Source organism: Eptesicus fuscus, chromosome 3 (genome assembly GCF_027574615.1).
Source record: "Eptesicus fuscus isolate TK198812 chromosome 3, DD_ASM_mEF_20220401, whole genome shotgun sequence".
Taxonomy (NCBI): domain Eukaryota; kingdom Metazoa; phylum Chordata; class Mammalia; order Chiroptera; family Vespertilionidae; genus Eptesicus; species Eptesicus fuscus.
This window is the reverse complement of record NC_072475.1, coordinates 101,890,204-101,914,567: the sequence shown is the minus strand read 5'-3', so window position 1 is coordinate 101,914,567 and position 24,364 is coordinate 101,890,204. Positions and strand designations below refer to the sequence as shown.

Genomic DNA, 24,364 nt, shown 5'->3' with positions numbered 1-24,364 from the left:
AGGGAGACCAGAGAGCAGCAGTGACCCTTTGTGTAGGACCGCTTTTAAGCCCATTAACCACATCCTGTTTTTGCAGAACAAGTAACCCAAGACAAAACAGTTTTTCCTAAGCTACGTCAGGATCATGTTATTCACAGGGTCATCCTGTTCTTCAGAAAGCTGGGAGTGTTCTGTGAAAGAAGGCCTACGTGCTGGAAGGGGCCATGAGACCATATCTCAAGGCCTGGCCTGGTGTCAGCACTGACAACTCCATCTGGGGCATAGTCCACGGCCTCTCTGGAGTGCTCAAAAATTCCCACTCTTTAACAATCCGCTATCAGGTGTATCTCTGGCCGCTCTGAGAAGCGGCACCTCAGGTCTGTGCTGGTGGCAATTTTGAATTCTCATCCCTGACCTAACCTTCTTACAGTGCGAGCTCCGTGAAGGCAAGCATTTGTCTTGTTCGTTCTTAGTTCATTCATAGACTTTACCTGTGTCTATGCATCTATGCTAGCACCACATGGTGACTGGTCAAATGGTCATTTCGGTCATCATGGTCACTGCCTTTTTATATATAGACTAGAGGCCCAGTGCACGAAATTCATGCATGGGGGTGGGTGGTGTTTCCCTTATCCCAGCCTGAACCCTCTCCAATCCAGGACATCCCTCTCACAATCCAAGACTGCTGGCTCCCAACCGCTTGCCTGCCTTCCTACTTGATTGCCCCTAACCAATTCTGCCTGCCAGCCTGATCACCCCCTAACCACTCCCCTGCCAGCCTGATTGCCCCTAACTGCCCTCCCATGCCACCTTGGTCACCCTTAACTGCCCTCCCCTGCTGGCCTGGTCGCCCCCAAATGCCCTCCCCTGCCGGCCTGGTCACCCCTAACTGTCCTCCTTTGCCAGCATGGTCACCCCTAACTGTCCTCCCCTGCTGGCCTGGTTGCCCCCAACTGCCCTCCCCTACAGGCATGGTCCCCCCCAACTGCCCTCCCCTGCAGGCCTGGGTCTCCCCACAACTGCCCTCCCCTGCTGGCCTGATCGCCTACAACTGCCCTCCCCTGTTGGACATCTTGTGGTGGCCATCTTGTGTCCACATGGGGGCAGTCATCTTGTGTGTTGAAGTGATGGTCAATTTGCATATTACCTCTTTATTATATAGGATTAGTGTACTAGAAAATTACATAACTATTAGATTGGAATAGAATTATATATAACAACATGGAAAGATAACCAATATAGGTTGTTAATGGACATATACAAATTACAGAACAATATATATAATATGAGCACATTTCTGTTAATAAAAATTTATAGCTATGTTATAGTACCGTATTTTCCGGCATAAGATGACTGGGCATATAGAAGATTTTCCTGGGTTAAAAAGTCGTCTTATACACTGGAAAATACAGTATATGTATATACAGGAAAAAAAAAAAATTCAAGAAAACACACCACATGAGGAAATTGGATTGTTTGAAAGGGAAAAGATTTCTTTCTAATTTTACATACTATTGCATTGTTTAAGTATTTTATAAGCTATATAAATAAAATGTTTTCAGCTGGACTAAAATTTACACAAAAAAATTTCACATAAAAAAGAAGCAATTTTGGGTCAGTATATTATACCTAGTTGTCTGAGGTCATCATCTGCATGAATAAAGCAACTCATTTCTAACATTCATAATTCTTAAAATAGATGGCAGTGAAATAAGGGTAAAGCTATCTCCTAGTATAATGTAAAGGACAATTTTTAGGAAAATGGACAGCTAATGTTGCTAACAATATATTTAAAACAATCTTAAAGTTAACTTAAAAGAGTCCTAAGTAGACTGCATTACAAGTACTATTTTCTACATAGAAAATTTGGCCCATTATCAATTAAATATCTTACTTTCATTTGAGTAAAAAACAGGCTGTGAATATTTCACTTTAATACATGGAAGTGTATATAAATAAAGATAAAATAATATCAATAAATCCCAGTCTCCACCAAGATAAATCTTTCTTTAAAGCAGTTATAACATAAAATTATATGACTATGTAGCAACTAGCTATTAAATGTCTGGGTTCCTCTAAGTAGGCCATCTGAGCTCAGAAAATCTTTCTCTCTGGTTCTTTATGGTATGCACAGTGACTAGCAAATGATAGGTGTAAAATATTTGTGAAAGGGAGAAATGAAGGGAGAGAGAGGGAGAGGGAGGGAGGGAGGGATGGAGAGAGATGAATGAAGGGAGGAAGGAGATGAGTCATAATATTTTAAAATAATAATAAAACAAGGTTGTTGGTTTTTTATGTAAGGTGGCAGACAAACCCATGTATAGATCTATAGCCTAACTATATCTAGTGTAAATGGACCAAACACTCAAAAACTAATATTGTCAAATTTTACTAAAACTGAAGTCTCACTGAATACTATTAATAAGAGACATTTTAAGTATAAAGACCCAAAAGAAAGAAGAGATAAAGGATGGAAAATAAAGTACTAAGCAAATACTAACCAAAAGAATGCTGGAGTTGCTATATTAATATTAAACAAAGCAGGCCTAGAATCAGGGAGGCAAGCAAGCACAAGTGCATCAGGCCCTTGCATAAGTGAGTGAATGCCTCCTGAGAAGTGAGGCTTCTAGATGCAAAATTTAAGGAGGCACTTACTTTAGGCTCTGGCAAGTGCAAAGTCGGTACCAGAGATTCTGCATCCCAGTTCTGGTCCTACAACAAAGTAGACTCCAGAGCAAGGAGTATTACCAGACATAAAAGAGATATTTGATAATAGTAAAGGATAACAACATTAAATTTGTGTATGCCTAAAATAAGAGCTTTGAAATATATAAAACAGGAATTGAACATCCAGCTTACTCTGATTAGGGTTCCTACAAAAGCCTAGCAGGCTTGTGTCAAAAACACTCAAGAATGAATCTGAAGATGCTGAAAATGGCCAAAGTCAGGACAATCTAAGTAAAAGGACAATAATTACAATATACAGAATATATAACCACACAATAACAATAATTGTAACAACAACAAATTAATTGGTCAGCGTTGGAGGATGCTAGCAAGTTAACTGATTATTTTTATTTTATTTTTGGTTAATCCTCACCTGGGGATATTTTTCCATTGATTTTTACAGAGAGAGAGAGAGGGAAAGACAAAGAGAAACATCCATGTGAGAGAAACACATGGATTGGTTGCCTCCTGCACGAGCCCTGGGGAGGAGCCTGCAACTGAGGTATGTGCCCTTGACCAGAATCGAACCTGGGACTCTTTGTAGGGCTACTTTGAAGTATCCGGGACCTGGGATAGAACAGGCCGATGCTCTATCCACTGAGTCACACCGGCTAGGACACTGATTATTTTTAAAAGTAGAAAGTAAAGAGAATGAATCAAGAATTAATCACCCTAGCCCTAGCTGGCTTGGCTCAGTGGCTAGAGCGTCAGCCTGTGGACTGTAGGGTCCCGGCTTCGATTCCAGTCAAGGGCACATGCCCGGGGTTGCCAGTTTGATCCCCGGTGGGGGGCGTGCAGGTGGCAGCAGATCAATGATTCTCTTTCATCACTGATGTTTCTATCTCTCTCCCCTCTCCCTTCCTCTCTGAAATCAATAAAAATATGTTTAAAAACCAAAAGAATTAATCACCCTAGCTGGTTTGGCTCAGTAGGTAGAGCATTGGCCTGCGGACTGAAGGGTCCCAGGTTCAATTCCAGTCAAGAACACATGCCCGGGTTGCAGGCTGGATCCCCACTGGGGCGAGTGCAGGAGGCAGCCAATCAATTATTCTCATCATTGATGTTTCTATCTCTCCCTCTCCCTTCCTTTCTGAAATCAATAAAAATATATTTCAAAAAAAAGAAGTAATCTTGTCTTTCTATAGAAACCATACCACTGGGTAATCAAATAGTAAATGAGACAAATTTCTCTTTATAAACATATGCCAGCTAACAAAAAAAAAAGGAAAACTAGAATAGCATTGTTCCTTAATGCTTAATAAATTCATAAGCTTGGGCATTAGTCATCAACTAAAAGAGAGGCAACCACATATTATTTGTCCTTCTAATGGAAAAACATGACCAAAGACAAAATAAACTTGCAAGAAAAAAAGAAAAAGCACTTAAATTAGGTCAAATCTTTATATCTATCTAGCAATTTACACTAACTATAGACACAAAAGCTGCAAACATATTCACACCATGGAGATACAATCAGCAAAATCAGACTATAGGAAACCTTAAAGATCAAATTATTATTTTTTTAAACTGCAAGTTTTAGGCTTTATTTGAATTCTAATGCAAAGGAGAAAACTGGAAAAGTATGTAACATTTATAAATCAATTGGAAATTTGAGCCCTGACAATATTATTGTCTATATTTAAAAATTGGTTTAGAGATACTTAGTGAAATATGTGTGATTAAAATAATAAATCTCCTATTTGTTTCAAAGTAATATGAGATAGGGAACAGGTAGAGATAAATATAAAACATGACTAGTCACTAGTTGGTAATTATTGAATGTGGTACATGGTAATTAATTCTCCCTACTTTGTGTATACTTAAACTTTTCTATAATAAATTTGAGTTTTCCTATCCAAAGTGTTGTCTTTTGATTCATTCAATTCCTATTGTTTCTCAGATATTTTTACAGTATTGATTTTTCTATGTATATAATTGCTATAGACTGAATATTTATACCCCTCATTCCCATTCATATATTGAACTTAATCCCCAAAATGATGGTATTAGGTCAGTGGTCGGCAAACTCATTAGTCAACAGAGCCAAATATCAACAGTAGGACGATTGAAATTTCTTTTGAGAGCCAAATTTTTTAAACTTAAACTTTTTTTAACGCCACTTCTTCAAAATAGACTTGCCCAGGCCGTGGCATTTTGTGGAAGAGCCACACTTAAGGGGCCAAAGAGCTGCATGTGGCTCGAGAGCCGCAGTTTGCTGGCCACGGTATTAGGAGGTTGGACCCTTGGGAGGTGACTAGATTATGAGGGTAGAGCCCTCGTGAATGGGATTAGTACCCTTATAAAGAAGGCCCCAGAGAGTTCTGTTTAAGCTCCTTTCTTTCTTTCTTTCTTTTTTTTTTAATTCTCACTCGAGGTTATTTTTCCATTGATTTTTAGAGAGAGTGGAAGAGAGATGGAAAGACAGAGAAACACAACCATTGGTTGCCTCCTGCGTGTGCCCTGACCAGGGCCTGGGCTGGGGAGAAGCCTGCAACTGAGGAATGTGCCCTTGACCGGAATCGAACCTGGGCCCCTTCCATTGGCAGGCTGACACTCTATCCACTGAGCCAAACCAGGGAGGGCTCTTTTTTTTTTTTAATTCTCACCTGAGGATATGTGTTTTTTGTTTGTTTTGTTTCTGTTTTAGAGAGAGGAAGAGAGAGAGAGGGAAATATCAATGTGAGAGAGAAATATCAATTGGTTGCCTCCTGTACACACCCCAACCAGTGACCCCGAAACCTAGGTACTAGTATGTGCCCTGACTGGAATTGAACCTTTTGGTGTATAGGACAGGACAATGCTCCAACCAACTGAGCCATTTGGGCAGGTTGCCAAGCTCCTATTTCTTAAATTTTCCACGACTTATAATGACTATTAACTCCCTACTGAGGAAGTCAGTATATCCACATTTCTTTCCACATTCCTGCACTCACCCTTATTTCCCATCTGTTGTCTTTCTGTTCTTTATAACATTACTATAACCCCGAGAAACAACTGGAATAGTCTAGTCTTACCAGCATTCTTATCCATGTATTTCATTGCTCCTCTGATTGCAGGCGAACAAGAAGAGATATGGGACAACAGCTATTGGCCAATTTAGACGAAATAGAACATGATATTTAGGATTTTTAAGCTGATGAGAGTTAGATTAGGTTTTTGGACTTTGAGTTAATGTTGTTATAGGATAAGACCATGTAGCATTTGCATGTGGATGGATATAAATCTTTGGGGACCAGAGAGTGAATGGGGGTAGGGGGAGTAACTGCCTCCCAAAGAGGTTCACATTCTAATTTCTGGAACCTGTGATGTGTTACCTTACATGGCAAAATGGACTTTGCAGATAATTTTAAAGTTACAGAGCTTGAGATCAGGAGACAAGCTTGGATTGTCCAGGTGGGTCCAATTTAATCACATGGTGTCTTCTGACAAAGAATTGGCCCACTGTTGCTGGCTTTGGGAGACAGAGGAAGACAGTCTCTGAGCTAATGAAGGTTGGTGGCCTCTAGAAAGAAGCTGGGAATGGCCTTCAGTTTACAATTAGCAAGAAAATGGGGACCTTTGAGAGAAGTTAGAAGCAGAATTAGGTAGACAGGGGAAGGGGTGGAAGAAGGAGGAATCCTGGAGGTAGCTGAAATAACAAAATGTTTTGCAGAGAAAGAGGATAGCAGAAAAACAGGGTGTTTTGAAACAAGGAGGTTTTTCTTGCAAGTGCAAAATAAAATGCTGCAAAAAGGCCAGGAACCAATGAGAGCGGCACAGAGAGACAAAGAGCAGGCCTTTAGCAGATATGAAGTGGAAGAGCAGAATGCTTCAGGGCAACCTTTTTGGGTCCCCTCCTGGACCTGGGAGCCTGTGTTTGTTTGCAATAAACTCCTGCCTTGTTTGAGCTCTTCTGGTCTGTGGCTTCATTCTTCGAATCTGTGAGAAATGACCCCAGGAAGAATTCCTGCTCACTGGTTCAGGTATCACCTTGATCCTACAATCACATGGAAATAAATTCTGCCAGAAAATCAAATAAGCAGAAAACAATTCTCTTTAGTTCAGTTAGACTTGTACCAAATTTGTAATCTATGGAATTGTAAAATAATATATTTGTGTTTAAGACACTAAATGTTTGAATCAAGTATTCTTTATAAGTATACTCAAATTATACTGAGTAGTATTCACTATAAACTCATTATAAAAAAAGTTTTAAATACATGAAAGTGGAGAATATTATAAATATATCTCCTACCTAATAATAGACAAATATGCAAATTGACCATACCTTCGCTATGCCCGCGATTGGCCAGGAGGCGCGGGGGGGGGGGCAGGACTCGGGGTGGCCAGGGTGGCTGATTGGGCCGGCGGGACGCTGAGCTCGCGTCGCCAGTGGCAGTGCGAGCTCAGCATCTGCGCCATGGCTGTGCTTCGGCACAGAAGGGGCCTCTGGGGCAGCAAGCTCACGTCCCACCGCGGACCATCAAAAGCAGGGGAGCGGGGTGCCTGTCCGCTCAGGCACCAGGCCTTTCAGAAGCCTTCGCCACGCTGGAGGCTTCTGAAAGGCCTGGTGCACCAGTGGACAGGCACCCAGCTCCCCCGTGATGGAAAGCGAAAGCGTGTAGGGGACCCTACACATGCATGATTGAATCATGCACTGGGCCTCTAGTATATATATATATATATATATATATATATATATATATGCTAGCTTTCCCGTTGCAGGAAAAATCCTGCAATAGGATTTCCTGCTGCACTCTACCCCGCCTCCGTTCCTCCCTTGTTCGCCTGCCTCACCTTCTCCTCCAGCCCACCCGCGTTTCCCTTCGGCCCCGGCCACGCCTCCGCTCCGCCCTTGTCCCCCGCCCCGCCTTCTCCTCCAGCCCACCCGCGTTTCCCTTCGGCCCCGCCTCCGCCCCGCCCTTATCCCCCCCCCCCCCCCCCCCCCCCCCCCGCTTGCTTGCTTCTTCGAAGCTTTACTCCCTTCTGCAGCTCTTGACTTCTTTGGATGCTGTCTTGATATGCAAATTAGCCGCCATCTTTGTTGGGGCAATTTGCATACTCGTCCTGATTGGTTGGTGGGCGTGGCTTGGCTGTGGGCGTGGGTTAGGTCTAGCGAAGGTGTGGTCAATTTGCATATTTGTGTATTATTAGATTAGATATAAATGCATCCCCACTAACCATAATTCTGCTTCAATAGCCATCAACATTTTGTTACACATTTGTAAATCAACCAGTAAGCTTGTGGCAGTTTATTCTCCCAGCCGCCTGGCCTGTTGTCAACAGGGACTGTTTGGTTTAATCTCAGGTGCGGAAATAAATTTCACTTCTCCAGGATCACAGTTCTTGTGAACTTGAACAGCCAACCACTCTGAAAAGGAGCCATGCCGTATTACCAGTGACCACGCAGTGAGAAAAATCAGGTCTTTCATAGACTAGAACCTGAAAAGCACTTCAACTCGTCTCTGAAAGTTATTCCTGCCACTTAAGGACTGAATTCAAGAGAAAGCTAAGGTGTTTTGTTTTTGTTTTTTGTTTTTGTTTTGAATGGCCTATTTCAGCGTTAGCAATAGAGGAAATGTGTCCCTGCTCTCTTGAATAAATCGCCTTACCTGAAAATTGCTTGAATTTATTTAGGCGCCCCCCCAAAAAAAAAAAAAAAAAAACAGAAAAAAAGGCAGGACTGGTCATCTTAATTGTAGTTTCAGGACGCCCGACTGCGTAGGGATCCTAGGGAGGCATGGCAGCGATTAGTGAAAGTCCAGCCAGAATCTAGATCGCAGGGGAAGGAGCGCGCTGTAAAGGTGGACCGAACGAATGCACAAAGGCTGGAATCTGGCCTGGCTTCGGACTAGATCCCCCGCACAATGAGCGAGTGGTCCTCTCCCTCTGGAGAACCGGGGAAGGCCCAAACTACACTTCCCAGAAAGCAAAGCGGCAGGGCGGCGCTAGAGAGACTTTATACCGCCGGTGGCCCGAGGCGCTTCCGGTTGGATGATTAAAGTCCAGCCCCTCTCCTGGACTCTCCGCCTCCTCAGCCCAATTGGCTCGGCAGTCGTGCGTGGGAGGGCGGCTCTGTTGTCCCTGGCAGCAGTTGAATGGAGGTTCTCAGCCTCGCGACCTCATGGTAAAGAAAGTCCTTTCTCTGGTCCGACATGTAGCTTCCCTGGCCGCGTCAGAGCAAGAGAACTACATTTCCCAGGGGGCAGCGGGCCGCCCGGCGGCGTGGGGGCGGTGCCTCCCGTCTGGTACACTCACCCCAAACCTCTTCGGCGGGACTGTGATGGCCGGAGAGATGACGATCTTAGGTGAGTGCTCCGGGGTCCCTGTTGCTGGTGTGGGCACTGACCAGAGCGTTTGTGGGGAGCCGGGTGGGTGGGGGTGATTGCCACACCTTCTAGATCCAGCTTGCGCCACAGGAATGGCGCCGAAAAGGTGATTCAGAGGCGGGTTGGGGCTGTTCGGGAAGCCGCTTTGGAGTCGCCTCTGGGACGGCCCAGGCCCCGGTAGGCCCACCTCGTCGGGCGGGCGGCATCCCTCTGCGTTCATCGCAGGGACGTCAGGCCGGGGAGCGGTTCTTTCCAAAACAACGTCGATGTCGGATCGCACGTTGAGTTGGGGCCTTAGAACGTGCGTGTCCAGCCCCGTTTGTGGAGGAGGAGAAGCCCGCGGCGGCCGGGGCCGTGGGCCAGCGGTGCTGGGGTTGAGACGCGGCCTCTGCGGGGCACCGCACCGCGCGCTCCCCGCCAGCCCCGGTTAGACCCCCGGGCAGAGGGGAGGGAGTGCTTCTGACATTCTGCACGGAGGAGCCAGAGGCAGGTGGGCTGGCACTGGGTTGCACTTCGCTGGATTGTGTGTTCAGGAGGATGAGCTAACCATCGGTGGAAACGGACTCCTACAAATCGACGTCGTAGGTCTTACGTCACAGGGGTGACGACACGGGAGGTCAGCATAGCTTCCTGACACCAGATAAATTAATTGTGATGTGCGAAGGGACACCTTCCTTCGTCAGGCGTTTGTTCACACTCGTTTTTCTCATCAGTTAGTAATTGCTGAACGCCCGCTGTTCGCTGGGAACCGTTCTTGCTGCAGGAGATACCGCAGTGAGCAAACCTGCTGCGAGGAGCTTCCGTTTGTGTGGTCCTCAAGTTTGCAGGACACACTGTGGTGCAGCCTCTCTCAGTATCACCTGTGATATTTACAAGTGTGTCCTTAATTGATATTTCAACACAGAGAAAGTTATCTTCTGTTATGAGTTGACAGCTTAATATCTAAGCAGCTTTCAAAACCATTTTACCCAATTTATCGATTTCATGTTGTTTAAAGAAAAAAGGAGATAAAGGGATAAATAATTTTAGCCTTACAATATGAGAGTTTTTGCTGTGGAAATTTTAGTAATGGAGGTTTTTTGTGTTTTTGGTTTTTTTTTTAATGATAAATAAAGCTAATTATAAAGCTATAAAATCAAGTATCAATTGATCAAGAAATTGGATTATATCTAATTTGCTCCAGAAGAATGAGTTTTCCTGTCAACGTCAGCACAATTGTTATTGAAATGTTTTTACTTTTTATTCCTTTATCCACCCATAGTGAAGTAGACAAAAACAGGTTTTTTGTTTTTCTTGTTACCTCATTTTAAGTGCTGTCAATTTACAGTGTGAAAAACTTGATGTTTGAGAGAAGTGTTACCATTAGTATTATAAAAGAAAATATTCTGAGAGTATATTTTTTTAGTCTTGTTTCAAAGAGTGATATTAAAGGGACTTTAGTAATTTAGCTTATTGTACTAGTTTGATAAGACATATATTTTAATTTGTTTGTATTTCAGGATCAGCTGTTTTGACTCTCCTATTGGCTGGCTATTTGTCACAACAGTATTTACCATTGCCTACTCCTAAAGTGATTGGCATTGACCTTGGCACCACCTACTGCTCTGTTGGGGTGTTTTTTCCTGGCACAGGAAAAGTAAAGGTCATTCCAGATGAAAATGGCCATATCAGCATACCCAGCATGGTGTCTTTTACTGACCATGATGTTTATGTGGGGTATGAAAGCTTAGAGCTGGCAGATTCAAATCCTCAGAACACAATATATGATGCCAAAAGATTCATAGGCAAGATTTTTACCCCAGAAGAGCTGGAGGCTGAAATTGGCAGATACCCATTTAAGGTAAGTAGTTAAGCTAAAATCTATTTTAATTTTAGGTCAGATTATTATTTCAATTATATGTTTTGGCAACAAGTTATAAAACTTTTTATTTCAACTGACTCAATTTGCTTGGAAGTTATCCTACCTTATAATAGACAAATATGCAAATTGACCGCATCTTCGCTATGCCCAAGCCACACCCACCAACCAAGCCTCGCCCACCAACCGATCAGGACGAGTATGCAAATTACCCCAACAAAGATGGTGGCTAATTTGCATATCAAGACAGCGTAGAAAGAAGCCAAGAGATGTTGAAGGGAGCAAAGCTGTGGAGAAGCAAGCAAGCCGGGGGGAGGAGAAGGGAGGAGCGGAGGCAGGGCCGGGGGAGAAGGAAGGAGAGTGGGGCGGGCTGGCGGAGAAGGCGGGCCGGGGGACAAGGGAGGAGCGGAGGCGGGGCGGGGTAGAGTGCAGCAGGAAACCCTATTGCAGGATTTTCCTGCAACGGGAACACTAGTTGTATAATAAGCAGTTTCATAGCAGGTCCAGGGTGAGTTAATTCAGTGGCTCCACAGTGCTGTCAGACTTAGCACCTTATATTCTTGCTCTGCCATCCTTAGAATGTCACCTAAGTCTTTCACTGTAGCAGGAAGGCTAATGAAGTCCCATGTTCTATGGATGGATGGTAATATTCTCTGTATAAGTAAGTATACACATATTGAATGTATACATATTTGTATATGTAAAAAATATCCAATTAGGCATTGTGTTTTATGAGTTGTTTGAAACTTATCAACATGTCATAGCCAATTAGTCAATACGTTCACATCATTCTCCTTCCTGGTTTCAGGGAATGACCATTCAAGTACTTAATTACCCAGTTTTTATCAGAATATATTTTATTTTTTCCCTGGTTTCCCACTAATGTTAGAGCTTCAGTAAATATCCTTTTACATATATCATTTTACATTTCTCTGATAATTTCCTAAATTTGAATTCTAAAAGTAGAACTTGATAGGTCAAATGCACATATTTGAGGCTGTTGATTTATATTGACAAATTATGCACCGAAAAGGTTATATGTTCCTAACCATTTTTTAGAGTGCCTGTATCTTCACTAGTTATTTTAATTTTTGCCAATAGAGAAGTAAAAAGTGATAGCTTGCATCAATCCCTATTATTTCTAGTGAGGTATGAATTAAAAATTACTTTATTTACATTTTCATTTTCTTTATGAAATGAAAAAAAGTGACCCATTTCTTGTTCTTTGTCCTATTTTTGGGGGCTGGGGAGTGTTTTATCTTTTCTGATATGATGAAATACATTGTGATATGTTTTCAGTACTTTTTCTTTTTTTTCCTGATGACATAATTTTGTTTTTGAGCAGTTAAGAGTATCAATTTTTTATGTAGTAAAATTGTCTCTTAATAATTAATGTTTTAGAATGGTTTTGGACTCTTACTGTGCTTACAATGGCTTTCTAATCTTATCCATTTGTATTTTTTTTTTCCTAATACTTTTATATGAGTATTTTTTAGGTTTGGATTTTGCGGTTTGTTTTTTTTCTTTTAAACATTTAAATGTTTATTTCATGTAGTGTTTTTCTTGTATAATACAAAGTGGGATTTTAAATGATAGGTTTTAAAATACCTGATAGTTATATCAGTGTTGCTTATTTGAATTCATCCATAAAAATTCTCAATTTTTCAATCTATTTCAAAGTAGAAAAAAATTATCCATGCATTTCTTAAGCTTCTTTACTTTCTTAAGAAACTATTTATTTATAATCTTATGCAATGATAAAATAATATAAAACTATAAATTTTCTTCTAAATTATAGTTTGAGGTATATTATTTACTGATCACTAGTTAAGTTTTTTTCCATTTTTGTCCATGAGTTTCTAAGTAATCTGATTTTGTTGTTTCTGTTTCATGTGGGCTCTGTCAGTACTGGTGTCTTCGGACCTTATTTTAATAGTGTCCGTGGCTTGCTTTTGTTTTCGTCATACAGGTTTCTTGATTGGAACCTAGATATGTAGTCTAGAATGACTGGGATTGATACTCTTATAACTTAGAACAGACTAATTCTCTTTACTGTTGATGTTAGTGCAGTCTTCTTGGTGAATCTAGGATAGAATGTTTTAGAATTAATCTAATTTTTTAAATGGAAACTACATTAGCAGGGATATTGAGCTAATACATATTTTCTTAGATACAAGAATGTAACTGATATTTGATTTTTGGCTAAGAACATAATGAAGTACTAAAATTATTCTTGCTGATATGTACCAGAACATTCTTTCAGTTATCTATTAATTTTGGAACAACTTAATTATAAGAAAAAAAAAAGATCCTTAGTCACATATATAATTTAGCAACTATTATTCTTTATATTTCATCATTCATTTTTTCTTTAATTTAACAAATATATATTGAGAATCTTTTATGTTCCAGCTATGTGCTTAGTGATGAATGTTATTTTTCTCTTATCAAAAAACTATGATGTGGATTAATTTTATAGATTTTAAAGTATAACTTTTTATAACCTCTACTCATAATAAATGTACTTGGTACATTACAAATGAATTTTGTGACCTTGTAAAGGTAAAGGTAAGTTTTGATTAATGTGCAGTGTGTGTAAGTTTATTTGTATGTATGTATGTGTATGTATATATGTGTATATATGCTTTTACATTCTTTTCTTTGCAAATTTTATTCACAGGTTTTTATTTTTTAAAATATTACATATATCTCCTTTTTCTCCAATTGACCCCTCCCGGCCACTCCCAGGACAAGCCCCCACTGCCACAGTGTCCTTATCCATTGGTTATGCTAATATACACACATACAAGTCCTTTGTTGATCTCTTACCACACCCCCCCCTCACTCCCACCCTCTCCTGCCTTTCCTCTGTGGTTGGATGGTCTGTTCAGTGTTTCTTTGTCTCTATTTCTATTTTTGTTCATCAGTTTATGTTGTTCATTATATACCACATATGAGTGAGATCATGTGATAATTTATCTTTCTCTGACTGGCTTATTTCGCTTAGCATAATGCTCTCCAGTCCATCCATGCTAATCTTATCCATTTGTTGGTTTTTTTTGGAGTTCCTTCTGTTTTACAGCAGCTTAGTATTCCATTGTGTAGATGTACCACAGTTTTTTAATCCACTCATCTGCTGATGGGCACTTGGGCTGTTTCCAGATCTTAGCTATGGTAAATTGTGCTGCTATGAACATAGGGGTGCATATATCCTTTCTGATTGGTGTTTCTTATTTCTTGGGATATAGTCCTAGAAGTGGGATTACTGGGTCAAATAGGAGTTCCATTTTTAACTTTTTGAGGAAACTCCATACTGTTCTCCACAGTGGCTGCACCAGTCTGCATTCCCACCAGCAGTGCATGAGGGTTCCTTTTTCTCTGCATCCTTGCCAGCGCTTGTTCTTTGTTGATTTCTTGATGATAGCCATTCTGACAGGTGTGAGATGGTACCTCATTGTTGTTTTAATTTGCATCTCTTCTATGATTAGTGACTTTGAGCATGTTTTCATATGTCTCTTGGCCCTCAGTATGTCCTCTTTTGAAAAGTGTCTATTTAGGTCCTTTGCCCATTTTTTGTTTGGATTGTTTAATCTTCTTTTTCTTAAGTTACATGATTTCCCTGTAAATTTTGGAAATTAAACCCTTATCAGAGATAGCATTGGAAAACATGTTCTCCCATGCAGTGGCCTTTCTTGTTGTTTTGTTGATGGTTTCTTTTGCTGTGAAGAAGCTTTTTGATTTTGATGTAGTCCCGTTTGTTTATTTTCTCCTTAGTCTCCATTGCCCTAGGAGCTGTATTGGTAAAGATATTGCTACGACATATGTCTGACATTTTGCTGCCTATGGAGTCTTCTAAGATTTTTTTATGGTTTGCTGTCTTACATTTAAGTCCTTTAACCATTTTGAGATTATTTTTGTGTGTGGTCTAAGTTGGTGATCTAGTTTCATTTTTTGCATGTATCTGACCAATTTTCCCAGCACCATTCTTGACTCCATTGTACGCTCTTGCCTCCTTTGTCAAATATTAATTGAGCATAATGGCTTGGGTCGATTTCTGGGTTCTCTGTTCTGTTCCATTGGTCAATATGTCTGTTCTTGGTCAATGTGCCAGTATCAGGCAGCTTTGAGAACCGTGGCTTTGTAATATAGCTTGATATCTTGATCCCTACAACTTTATTCTTCTTTCTCAGGATTGCTGTGGCTATTCGGGATTTTTTTTTATTCCATATGAATTTTTTGGAGAGTTTCTTGTAGGCCTGCGAAATATGCCCTTGGTATTTTATTTATTTATTTATTTATTTATTTATTTATTTATTTATTTATTTTAAGATGTAGAGAGTTTTATTTTTTTAAACAGATTTTTATTTATTTTAGAGAGGAAGGGAGAGAGAGAGAGATAGAAACATCAGTGATGGGAGAGTCATCGATTGGCTGCCTCCTGCATGCCCGTCAATGGGGATCAAGCCTGCAACCCCAGCATGCCCTGACTGGGAATCGAACTGTGACCTCCTGGTTCATATGTCAATGCTCAACCACCAAGCCCACTGGCCAGGCTGCCATTGGTATTTTAATGGGGAGTGCATTGAATCTATAAATTGCTTTGGGTAGTATGGACATTTTGATGATGTTGACTCTACCAATCAATGAGCACGGTATCTTCTTCCATTTGTTTATGTCTTCCTCTATCTCTTTTCTCAGTGTCCTGTAGTTTTCCGATTATAGGTCTTTTATCTCCTTAGTTAAGTTTATTCCTATTATTCACAGGTTTTAAACAAAAATGGAATGGTTGAGTTTTCTGTGACAAGTAATGAGACCATCACCGTTTCCCCAGAATATGTTGGCTCTAGACTATTACTGAAATTAAAGGAAATGGCAGAGGAATATCTTGGAATGCCAGTTGCCAATGCTGTTATTTCAGTACCAGCAGAATTTGATTTAAAACAGAGAAATTCAACAATTGAAGCTGCTAACCTTGCAGGTAATATTACCTTTACCCGAGTTACATTTTTATCAAAATTTTCTGAGGCTGAAAATTTTCTATAGGAAGATGTATCACTTTGCAAACCACCTAACTAAGCACGTAACTATATGTCAGGTAAATTAGATGGATTTTGATACAAGTTTGCAAATGATAATTAAGGAAGTCTATAGGACAACGTAAAATATATGTATCACGGACAATAACCAGTCAGGCACATGACAAATGCTGCAAGATAACATGGACACATGTTAGAAGCAAGTTTTTTCTTCTAAACTTTCTTTAATGTTAAGACGAATATAATGTTTTTAAAAAGCCTTAAGGTGGGGGAGAATTCATTTTAACACCATTCAACAAATCTGAGTGTCTCAATATATATCTGTTCTCATGGAATTTATATTGAAAAGATATATGCCTTATCTTACCTTATAATAGACAAATATGCAAATTGACTGCACCTTCACTATGCCCAAGCCACGCCCACCAACCAAGCCACGCCCATCAACCACGCCCACCAGGAAGCTGTTGCAGGGAAGCTGGGGTGCGGCGGAGCCCAAGGCCGGGAAAGCCGCTCGAGGCTTTCCCGGCCTTGGGCGCCAGCGGGGTGCCTGCTCCGATCCGATCGCAGGGACGCTGGGGTGCGGCGGAGCCCAAGGCCCGGAAAGCCGCCCGGGGCTTTCCCGGCCTTGGGCGCCAGCGGGGTGCCTGCTCAGATCGGGTAGCAGGGACGCTGGGTGCAGCCGAGCCAAAGGCCACCGCCCAGGGCCAAGCCGGGACCCTGAAAGAAGGTAGAAGGCGGTGGCTACAGCCAAGGCCTGGGTCCCCGGTGCCGGCAGAAAACTGGTGCAGGCAGCCAGGTGAATGAAGGTCTATTGCACGAATCTTCGTGCAAATGGGCTACTAGTATAAATATAAAACTGAACTATATAAACAGACAAATCCCAATTCTCATGGACCTTATATTCTACCAGAGGGAAACTCAAAATCAGCACAAAGATAAGTATATTATGGGGTATTTAATATACTTAAGTATTTCTCACCTATAGCATTATTGAGGTTTTGAGCTGGATAATTCTTTGTTGTGGGGGACTGTCCAGTGTACTATAGGATATTTTGCAGCATCCCTAGCCTCTACTTACCAGATGCTAACAGAACCCTCCCCATCTAAGGGGTGACAATCTTTTTTTTCTCCAGATATTACCAAATGTCCCTGGAGGAGTAAACTGGCCTCTGGTAGAGAACCTAGATATATACATCTGAAAGTAACATCCTATGGGGAGGGGAAGAATAGAAAAGGTTAGAGAATAGGGGGTCTTGCAGGTTTTAAAGAGAGTGGTCAGGTAGGCCTCATTGAGAAAATGACATTTGAGCAGATTTAAGAAAAGCAAGGTAGATAGCCAGGGAAATAGGGGAAGTATGTTGCAGGAGAGAGAATGGCCAGTGGGGAATTTGCTATTAAGAAGATAGTACATTAGCCAGTGTGGCCAGGGCAGAGTGAGTGTTGAAGCCAGAGAACTAAGATGAAGGGTATTATGATCTCTGAGTAAATTCTTAAGAGTCTGAATAGTTTTATGGCTCCTGATACAGAAAGCCTTATTACTTTCCAGACCACTCATGTGGCTGGTAGTTTAAAGCAGGAATTTTGCTCAAGGGAATCTGATCCTTTGCCTGCACATAGACAACAGATCAAAATCAGATTAGCTATATTTTTTAGATTCAGCTAATTTCTTATATTTCAGGGTCTTATATTTTAAGTATTTCTTTAAAATTATAATTTCAGCTATTAGAGCATCTCATCTAGATTTTTTTAATATTTTCTGTTTATTCATCTTCCATTTTTAACAGAAGAGCACAGTAAACTTATCTCATTTCCATAGCAATTTGTTATCTATACTAATAAAAGGGTAATATGCTAATTAGACTGGGTAGACTGGACATCTTCAGGACGTCTTTCCGGATAAAGCCACGGTGGCTGGGGCCAAGGCAGAGGCAGTCAGGGGCGAGCAGGCCAGCAGGGGAGAGCGGTCAGAAGCGAGCAGGCCAGCAGGGGAGAGCGGTCAGGGGCGAGCAGGCCAGCAGGGGAGAGCAGTCAGGGGTGATCAGGCCGACAGGGGAGAGCGGTTAGGGGCAATCAGGCTGACAGGGGAGAGCGTTTAGGGGCATCAGGCAGGCCGGTAGAGGTGATTAGGGGCAATCAGGCCAGCAAGCAGAGTTGGTTAGAGGCGATCAGGCCCTAATCTGTGGAATTGGGCCTAAACTGGCAGTCGGACATCCCCCGAGGGGTCCTGGATTGGAGAGGGTGCAGTCCAGGCTGAGGTACACGCTCCCTTATTCCCTTCCCCACCCCCTCACCCCCCCACCCCCGTGCACGAATTTTGTGTACTGGGCCTCTAGTAACATATAATGATTAAAGTTTTTTTTATTGCTCATAAATTCCCAAGTAAAATATGACAATGAGAAGAGGCTCAGATTTTTTTTTTTTTTAATGGAGTATGAATTAAGAATAAAATGATATGTTCCACTGAATCTGGGCCTTTATTTCATCCTATTGTAATCTTTTAGAATAATTTTAATGATACCTATTTAGAGGAACAATAACATTATGTTGTTTTTATTGGGTTTATGACTGTTCTTTTTCATTATTACTGAGTGGAGCTTTTTGTACCAACAGAATTTGATCTATAGAAGACACTAACGTGAAGTTGAGTGAGATTGAATTTCTTAATTGTGTCTTCTCATGAGCTGTTCTTTCCTCCAACCCATCATACAGGACTGAAGATCTTAAGGGTAATAAATGAACCCACAGCAGCAGCTATGGCCTATGGTCTCCACAAGGCTGATGTCTTTCACGTCTTGGTGATAGATTTGGGCGGCGGAACTCTAGATGTGTCATTACTGAATAAACAAGGAGGAATGTTTCTAACCAGGGCAATGTCTGGTAAGAAAAATATAGAGTTAAACAGGTTTAGGCACATTAGCATATCTAATGTGTGAAGTGTTTAATTTTTTTTTCCAGTATTCTTTGACTTCATTTTGGTAATCTGTATATATAATTTTATGCTGCCACTTATATGTATTGACAAAAAATTATTGTGCATCCTATAAGTCAGATAAATACACTGCAGGTGGTAGCTCACTGAGTCAATGCTTTTCATGGCTATGGTAAAGGGAACAGAAGAAAAGAAATTCTTTTAAAATGAAGGGTGATCAGTTGATTTCATTAGGTAATCTGTTTCACAAAATAGATATCTTTAGTATTCTTTAGAAAGTGATAGGATTTTGCATTCTAAATCTTTTTAAAAGGTTTTTGTTTTAATTTAGCTTAAGGGATGAATAAGCCTGTTTGAAAAGTGGAGCTGTAAGTTATAAGTAGTCTAACTTCTGCATTTGTCTTCCTCCTAACTGGACTCTCTTTAGAATCAAGTTTAGTGCCGGGGATTTATATTCCATTACTCTTTTCCTTTTAAGTCATTTTTTCTGCTTTTCTGCTCTTAACCATACAAGCAAAGGTTTTTGGTTTTTTTTTAAGATAAATTGCCTGCTGGTACATTTTAATTATAAGAAGTACTTTCTTCTATTGAATAATGATATTTAGTGTTTCTAAATTGTTACTTAAAAGTCAATCTGTGTTCTCAATCTATTTTCTGAAAAAATATTTGATATCATTAAGAGATATTTCCTTTTATATCATTTAAAAAAATTAACCCAGATGTGCACCTTTTTTTGTGTATGTGTGTGGGTTTTTTGTTTGTTTGTTTTTATAAGTAGGAATATAGCCAGAGAAGAGTATTGGTAATTTTCCTGGGGCTGGGATGTGGAAAGGCATTGGTGGTCTTTTTTCTTTTTTTTTGGTTCTTAGGAAGGGAAAGAGAGAGAGAAACATTGATGTGAGATAGAAACATCAGTTGGCTGCCTCCTGCATACACCCCCACCAGGGATCGAACCTGCAACCTGGGTACATGGCCTGACCGGGGCAGGGAAGGAACCCTCCATTTTCTGATGTATAGAACAATGCTCTACATCAGCCAGCCATGGCTGCACTGTTTTTTTCATAGTACACATTCGAGTTAAAGTCATCTCAACCCTGTTATTTTTTAATCATTCTTTGTATGAATAAAATCTTAATATCTTCAGTACAGACTTTGTTATTCCAATAAAATTATATTTATACACACATGCTAAATAAGTACACGTTTACACACATATATGAATAACTATAATATAAACTTTTATTTTTAACTTAGGAAACAATAAACTTGGAGGACAGGACTTCAATCAGAGATTGCTTCAGTACTTATATAAACAGATTTATCAAACATACGGCTTCCTACCCTCTAGGAAAGAGGAAATTCACAGATTAAGACAAGCTGTGGAAATGGTAAAATTAAATCTGACTTTTCATCAATCTGCTCATCTGTCAGTGTTACTAACGGTAGAGGAAAAGGACAAGAAGGAAACTCCGAGTAGTGACACTGAACTGTCAAAGGACAGACTGTCCCCAGCAGATGGCCACCATGTGAGCAGCATGTTTGGAGCTGGCCTTTCTGAAAAGAAAAGTGGAGAAAGTCAGGTTTTATTTGAAACAGAAATATCACGGGAGCTCTTTGACACCCTAAATGAAGATCTCTTCCAGAAAATTCTGGTACCCATTCAGCAAGTATTGAAAGAAGGCCATCTGGAAAAGACTGAAGTTGATGAGGTGGTATTGGTTGGGGGCTCTACTCGTATTCCTCGAATCCGTCAAGTCATTCAGGAGTTTTTTGGAAAGGATCCCAACACGTCTGTAGACCCTGACCTGGCAGTGGTGACGGGAGTGGCTATCCAAGCAGGAATTGATGGAGGTTCTTGGCCTCTTCAAGTCAGTGCTTTAGAAATACCCAATAAGCATTTACAAAAAACCAATTTCAACTGAATTATGGAGGAATGATTATTTATGATCTTATCAGACCACCTCCTCAAAAAAAAAAAGTGTCTAAACTATCTCAAAAATTTACTTAAAAGGCAACATTCAGATATATAAAATTTACATAACATTTGTTTTAAGACTTAATGTGACCAGATTGATCCTATTTGATTTTGGAGAGATCCCATTCCTACAAATACATCTAAAATGATAGAATAGAAGCACGGATGGCTATATTTTCTGGATTCTGGAAGTAGATAACTATATGCACTTAAAATTGTTTTCTGTGAACATTGTCTAGTGCCAATTAATTTACTTGATTATCACATGTAACTAATAATTTGAACTATACTTGAAGGACAGCGTTGATGTCAGGTATTAGCATTGACTGGGAGATAGAAGTATTAATATAAGCTACATATGTGGTATTCAATAATTGCCATATCATATAATAAAATTACTTTCACAGATTCAGTACCCCATTATGTATCTATTCATGTAACCTGCATTCTCCAGATTTTTAAAATATATTCATTGGATATATTTCTCTTTCTGAAATAGTTAAGATTTATTCAAATGTTCCAATACCAGATAGTAGAAATACCCAATTTATATATTCTAGTTCCTTTATCTGCTGTGCATCATTCTCTGCTTGGATTTCCATGATTCTACCTGGTTAGCAAACAATGGGGAATTTTTAATAGCCTTCTTAAAATACATTAATGTGACAATGAAACCATCCTTACCATCAGTTTTTGTTATTCAAGATTTTTTTCAGAAATTGATAAATAGCAGTAACTAGCTACAGTATTTGTTTTATGTTTTTGTTTTGTTTCTTTGCTTATTTTCAGTTAGTCCTGGATAATGTAGCTGGTATTTGATTCAGTTTTACTGATATTTTCCCCCATATTTAGTTTTGAATGAGGAAAAATATGGTCACTAATAAAAACCTTGCTATTATTTATTACTGTCATTTTTAAAATAGTAACACTTGGACAATTTTTAGCCTTAAGGTTGGTGTATGAAGAGATAAAAAGATCTGTGAATGTTGGAAGTAATGTGGAAATCTAATACAGAAGGCAATGTGAAAAAAATTTCTACTAATCAGCATTAGTAGCAGTTTTGTTTTGGTCTGTTTCCTTTTAGGAAAGCTATAGGGACCAAGAAAGAAAATATAGCAGTTTTGTTTCTGTGATGCCCATATTTTTTCCTTAATATAGGCATGATTCATATTATTATTAAAAAATTATACTCTGGCCAATATTTTTGTTAAATTTTGCCTGCTTTATCCATTGTTGAATTTGACAGGATGTTGAATTTTCAGTTCTTGAAAAAGAACTAAGTAAACTCATTTCAGCAACATCAGAACATTTCAACTTCTCAATAAAAAGCTAAATGTTAACACTTTTTTGCAGATCTAAAAAACTTTCTTAGCAATGAAATTTCAAACACTTTTGTGTACAGAAAATATCTGAAGTAGGTAGATAGAAGAATATAAAATGTTCGTTTTTCATTTTAGAACTAATAGAGAAATGCCAAAGATGAAACCTTCACTGTATTATGAAAATATTCAAATGTTCTCTTGGACTTCATATAAATCTTTAATAGATTTTAGAATTGAAAACAATCTTTTTATGAAGCTCTTTAAAGTGTTCAATTTCTCAAAATCTCTACATATAGAATCAGCTTTAACCTAAAGCATTTTAAGATTTTTTTTAAAACTTGAATTTCTCCAAAATATGAGATAGTTGAGGACAATATGATCATATTTTTAGAGGAAACAATTTGCAAAATAGGGCAATGAATCTCATACTTTAAAATTGGAATTTAAATAACTTGATTGTGTCTGAAAATTATGATGGCAGTGTTGGAATTGGGGCAATAGTTTAACATATACTCTAGTATAGTTTCAACTTTAAAAGATGAAGTAATGTCTGTCTTCAAGCATTTTACCAGGATATAAATAAATAGACAACATCAGTGTAGCTTATTTAAAGGATAAAAATGGATTCTGAAAGTGATCATTTATGTATAATAATCTGAAGACATTCTTCATAAAACAAACATTACGTTTTAGCTGTATAGCTAGTGTTTTTTGAGGTATATAACTTTTAAAATATTAGATGTCTTGTATAATTACATTATGTGAATGAGTAATTTATTTTGTATCGAATGTTTTGGTACTGTGTTTTCACTCAAACCACTGATGTATCTACGGATATTACTGTGTAACATGTATTGTACATAACAGATTGTGCCTCTTAAATTTGTGTGTATACAGGTCATTCATATTTTAATGTAAATAAATATGACTTTGCAGTTTGTTTTAAGCTGTATACTCTATTTTTTCCATTTAGGACTAGGCCTGGGTCCTTTTTCTGAGGTATATAATTAAGAAAGGAAGTGGGGATAGAGCTGACCTGATGCCCATGGCTTGTGACCTCAACAGCTGTTTCCTAGTTCCCTGCATCCTGCTTGTCTCTGAAATTGCTTGCTTTTCTGCTTATTTCCCTGACTTAGAAGTATATTATATAAACACTGTGTCCATAATTCTGGATACCAATTCATGACTCCTAACTATAGTGGAGCCAACACCTAAACTAATCTAGTTGGTTAATAAATCCTGCATAGTAGGCTACTGTAATCCTTTGGTTGATGGTTAATACTTATAATTTTCTAATAAATTTTGATAATTTTTTCTACAAAAATACTTTTAGAGAAGTTTATTATATTACTGTAGTCTTTTCAAATGAGCTCTTAAAGATAGTAGACTTGACTCTTCATTGCTAATTCCTGTGATTCCTTCATTGTTATTTTAACTACCATTACTGAGGAACTCAAAATATATGAGGAAATATAGGGACATTTTCATATTTATTTCATTTAACACGTATACAGTTCCTCATTGGGGTAGGCAGCCTCTAATGAGGCTTCTTATGATCCCAACCTCCCAGCAAGATTTAACGACTCACTGCTAATGATCAAAATAGGGCAGAAGTACTTCGGATGTCACTTCTGAAACTGGATAATAATAATACTGGTTTCTCTGTTGGATGCATGCACTCTCACTTGCTGTAAAGAATCCAGGCTATTCAGATGGTGAATTCAGATAGGGAAGAAGCCCTGGAATATGAGAGTCATATGTAGGTGAACAGGCATAACCCAGCCAATACCACCTTCCAAATATGAGAGCCTGACCCTTCTCTAGGCAGAGCTCCAGATGATTCAGCCACAGTTGAAATTTGAATGTAATCTCATGAGAGATCTTAAAGCAGAATCTCCCAGCTAAGTGGTTTCCAGATTCCTGATTCATGTAAACAGATAATACATTTTTGTTTTAAGCTACTAAATATTTGTTTTTCAGCAATAGATAATAGAGTGCTTACTATGTACCAAGACTGTTCTAAATAGGTTAGTAATACTAACCAATTTAGTTTTATTTTTGCAAATTCATGAGTACGTGCTATTATCCCCATTTTCAGATAGGGAAATTAAAAGCATGGATCTAATTTCCCTAGGATTATTCAGCTAATAAGTGGAATCATGATTCATTTTCCAGTCAGTGCTTAACCCCAATAATGTGCTTCCTTAGACAACCCATAATATACTCC

At 39.4% G+C, this 24,364-nt stretch overlaps 1 protein-coding gene across 1 annotated transcript; it reads left to right on the top strand.

Moving 5' to 3' along the window:
- The first annotated feature begins 8,749 nt into the window (after positions 1 to 8,749).
- On the top strand, positions 8,750 to 23,077 carry HSPA13 (heat shock protein family A (Hsp70) member 13). Its single transcript, XM_008152284.3, has 5 exons — positions 8,750 to 8,993; positions 10,514 to 10,854; positions 15,637 to 15,850; positions 18,621 to 18,788; positions 20,095 to 23,077. Exons 1-5 carry the CDS (start codon positions 8,810 to 8,812, stop codon positions 20,760 to 20,762), a joined length of 1,575 nt encoding a protein of 524 aa, XP_008150506.3. The 5' UTR covers positions 8,750 to 8,809; the 3' UTR covers positions 20,763 to 23,077.
- Positions 23,078 to 24,364: the final 1,287 nt, after the last annotated feature.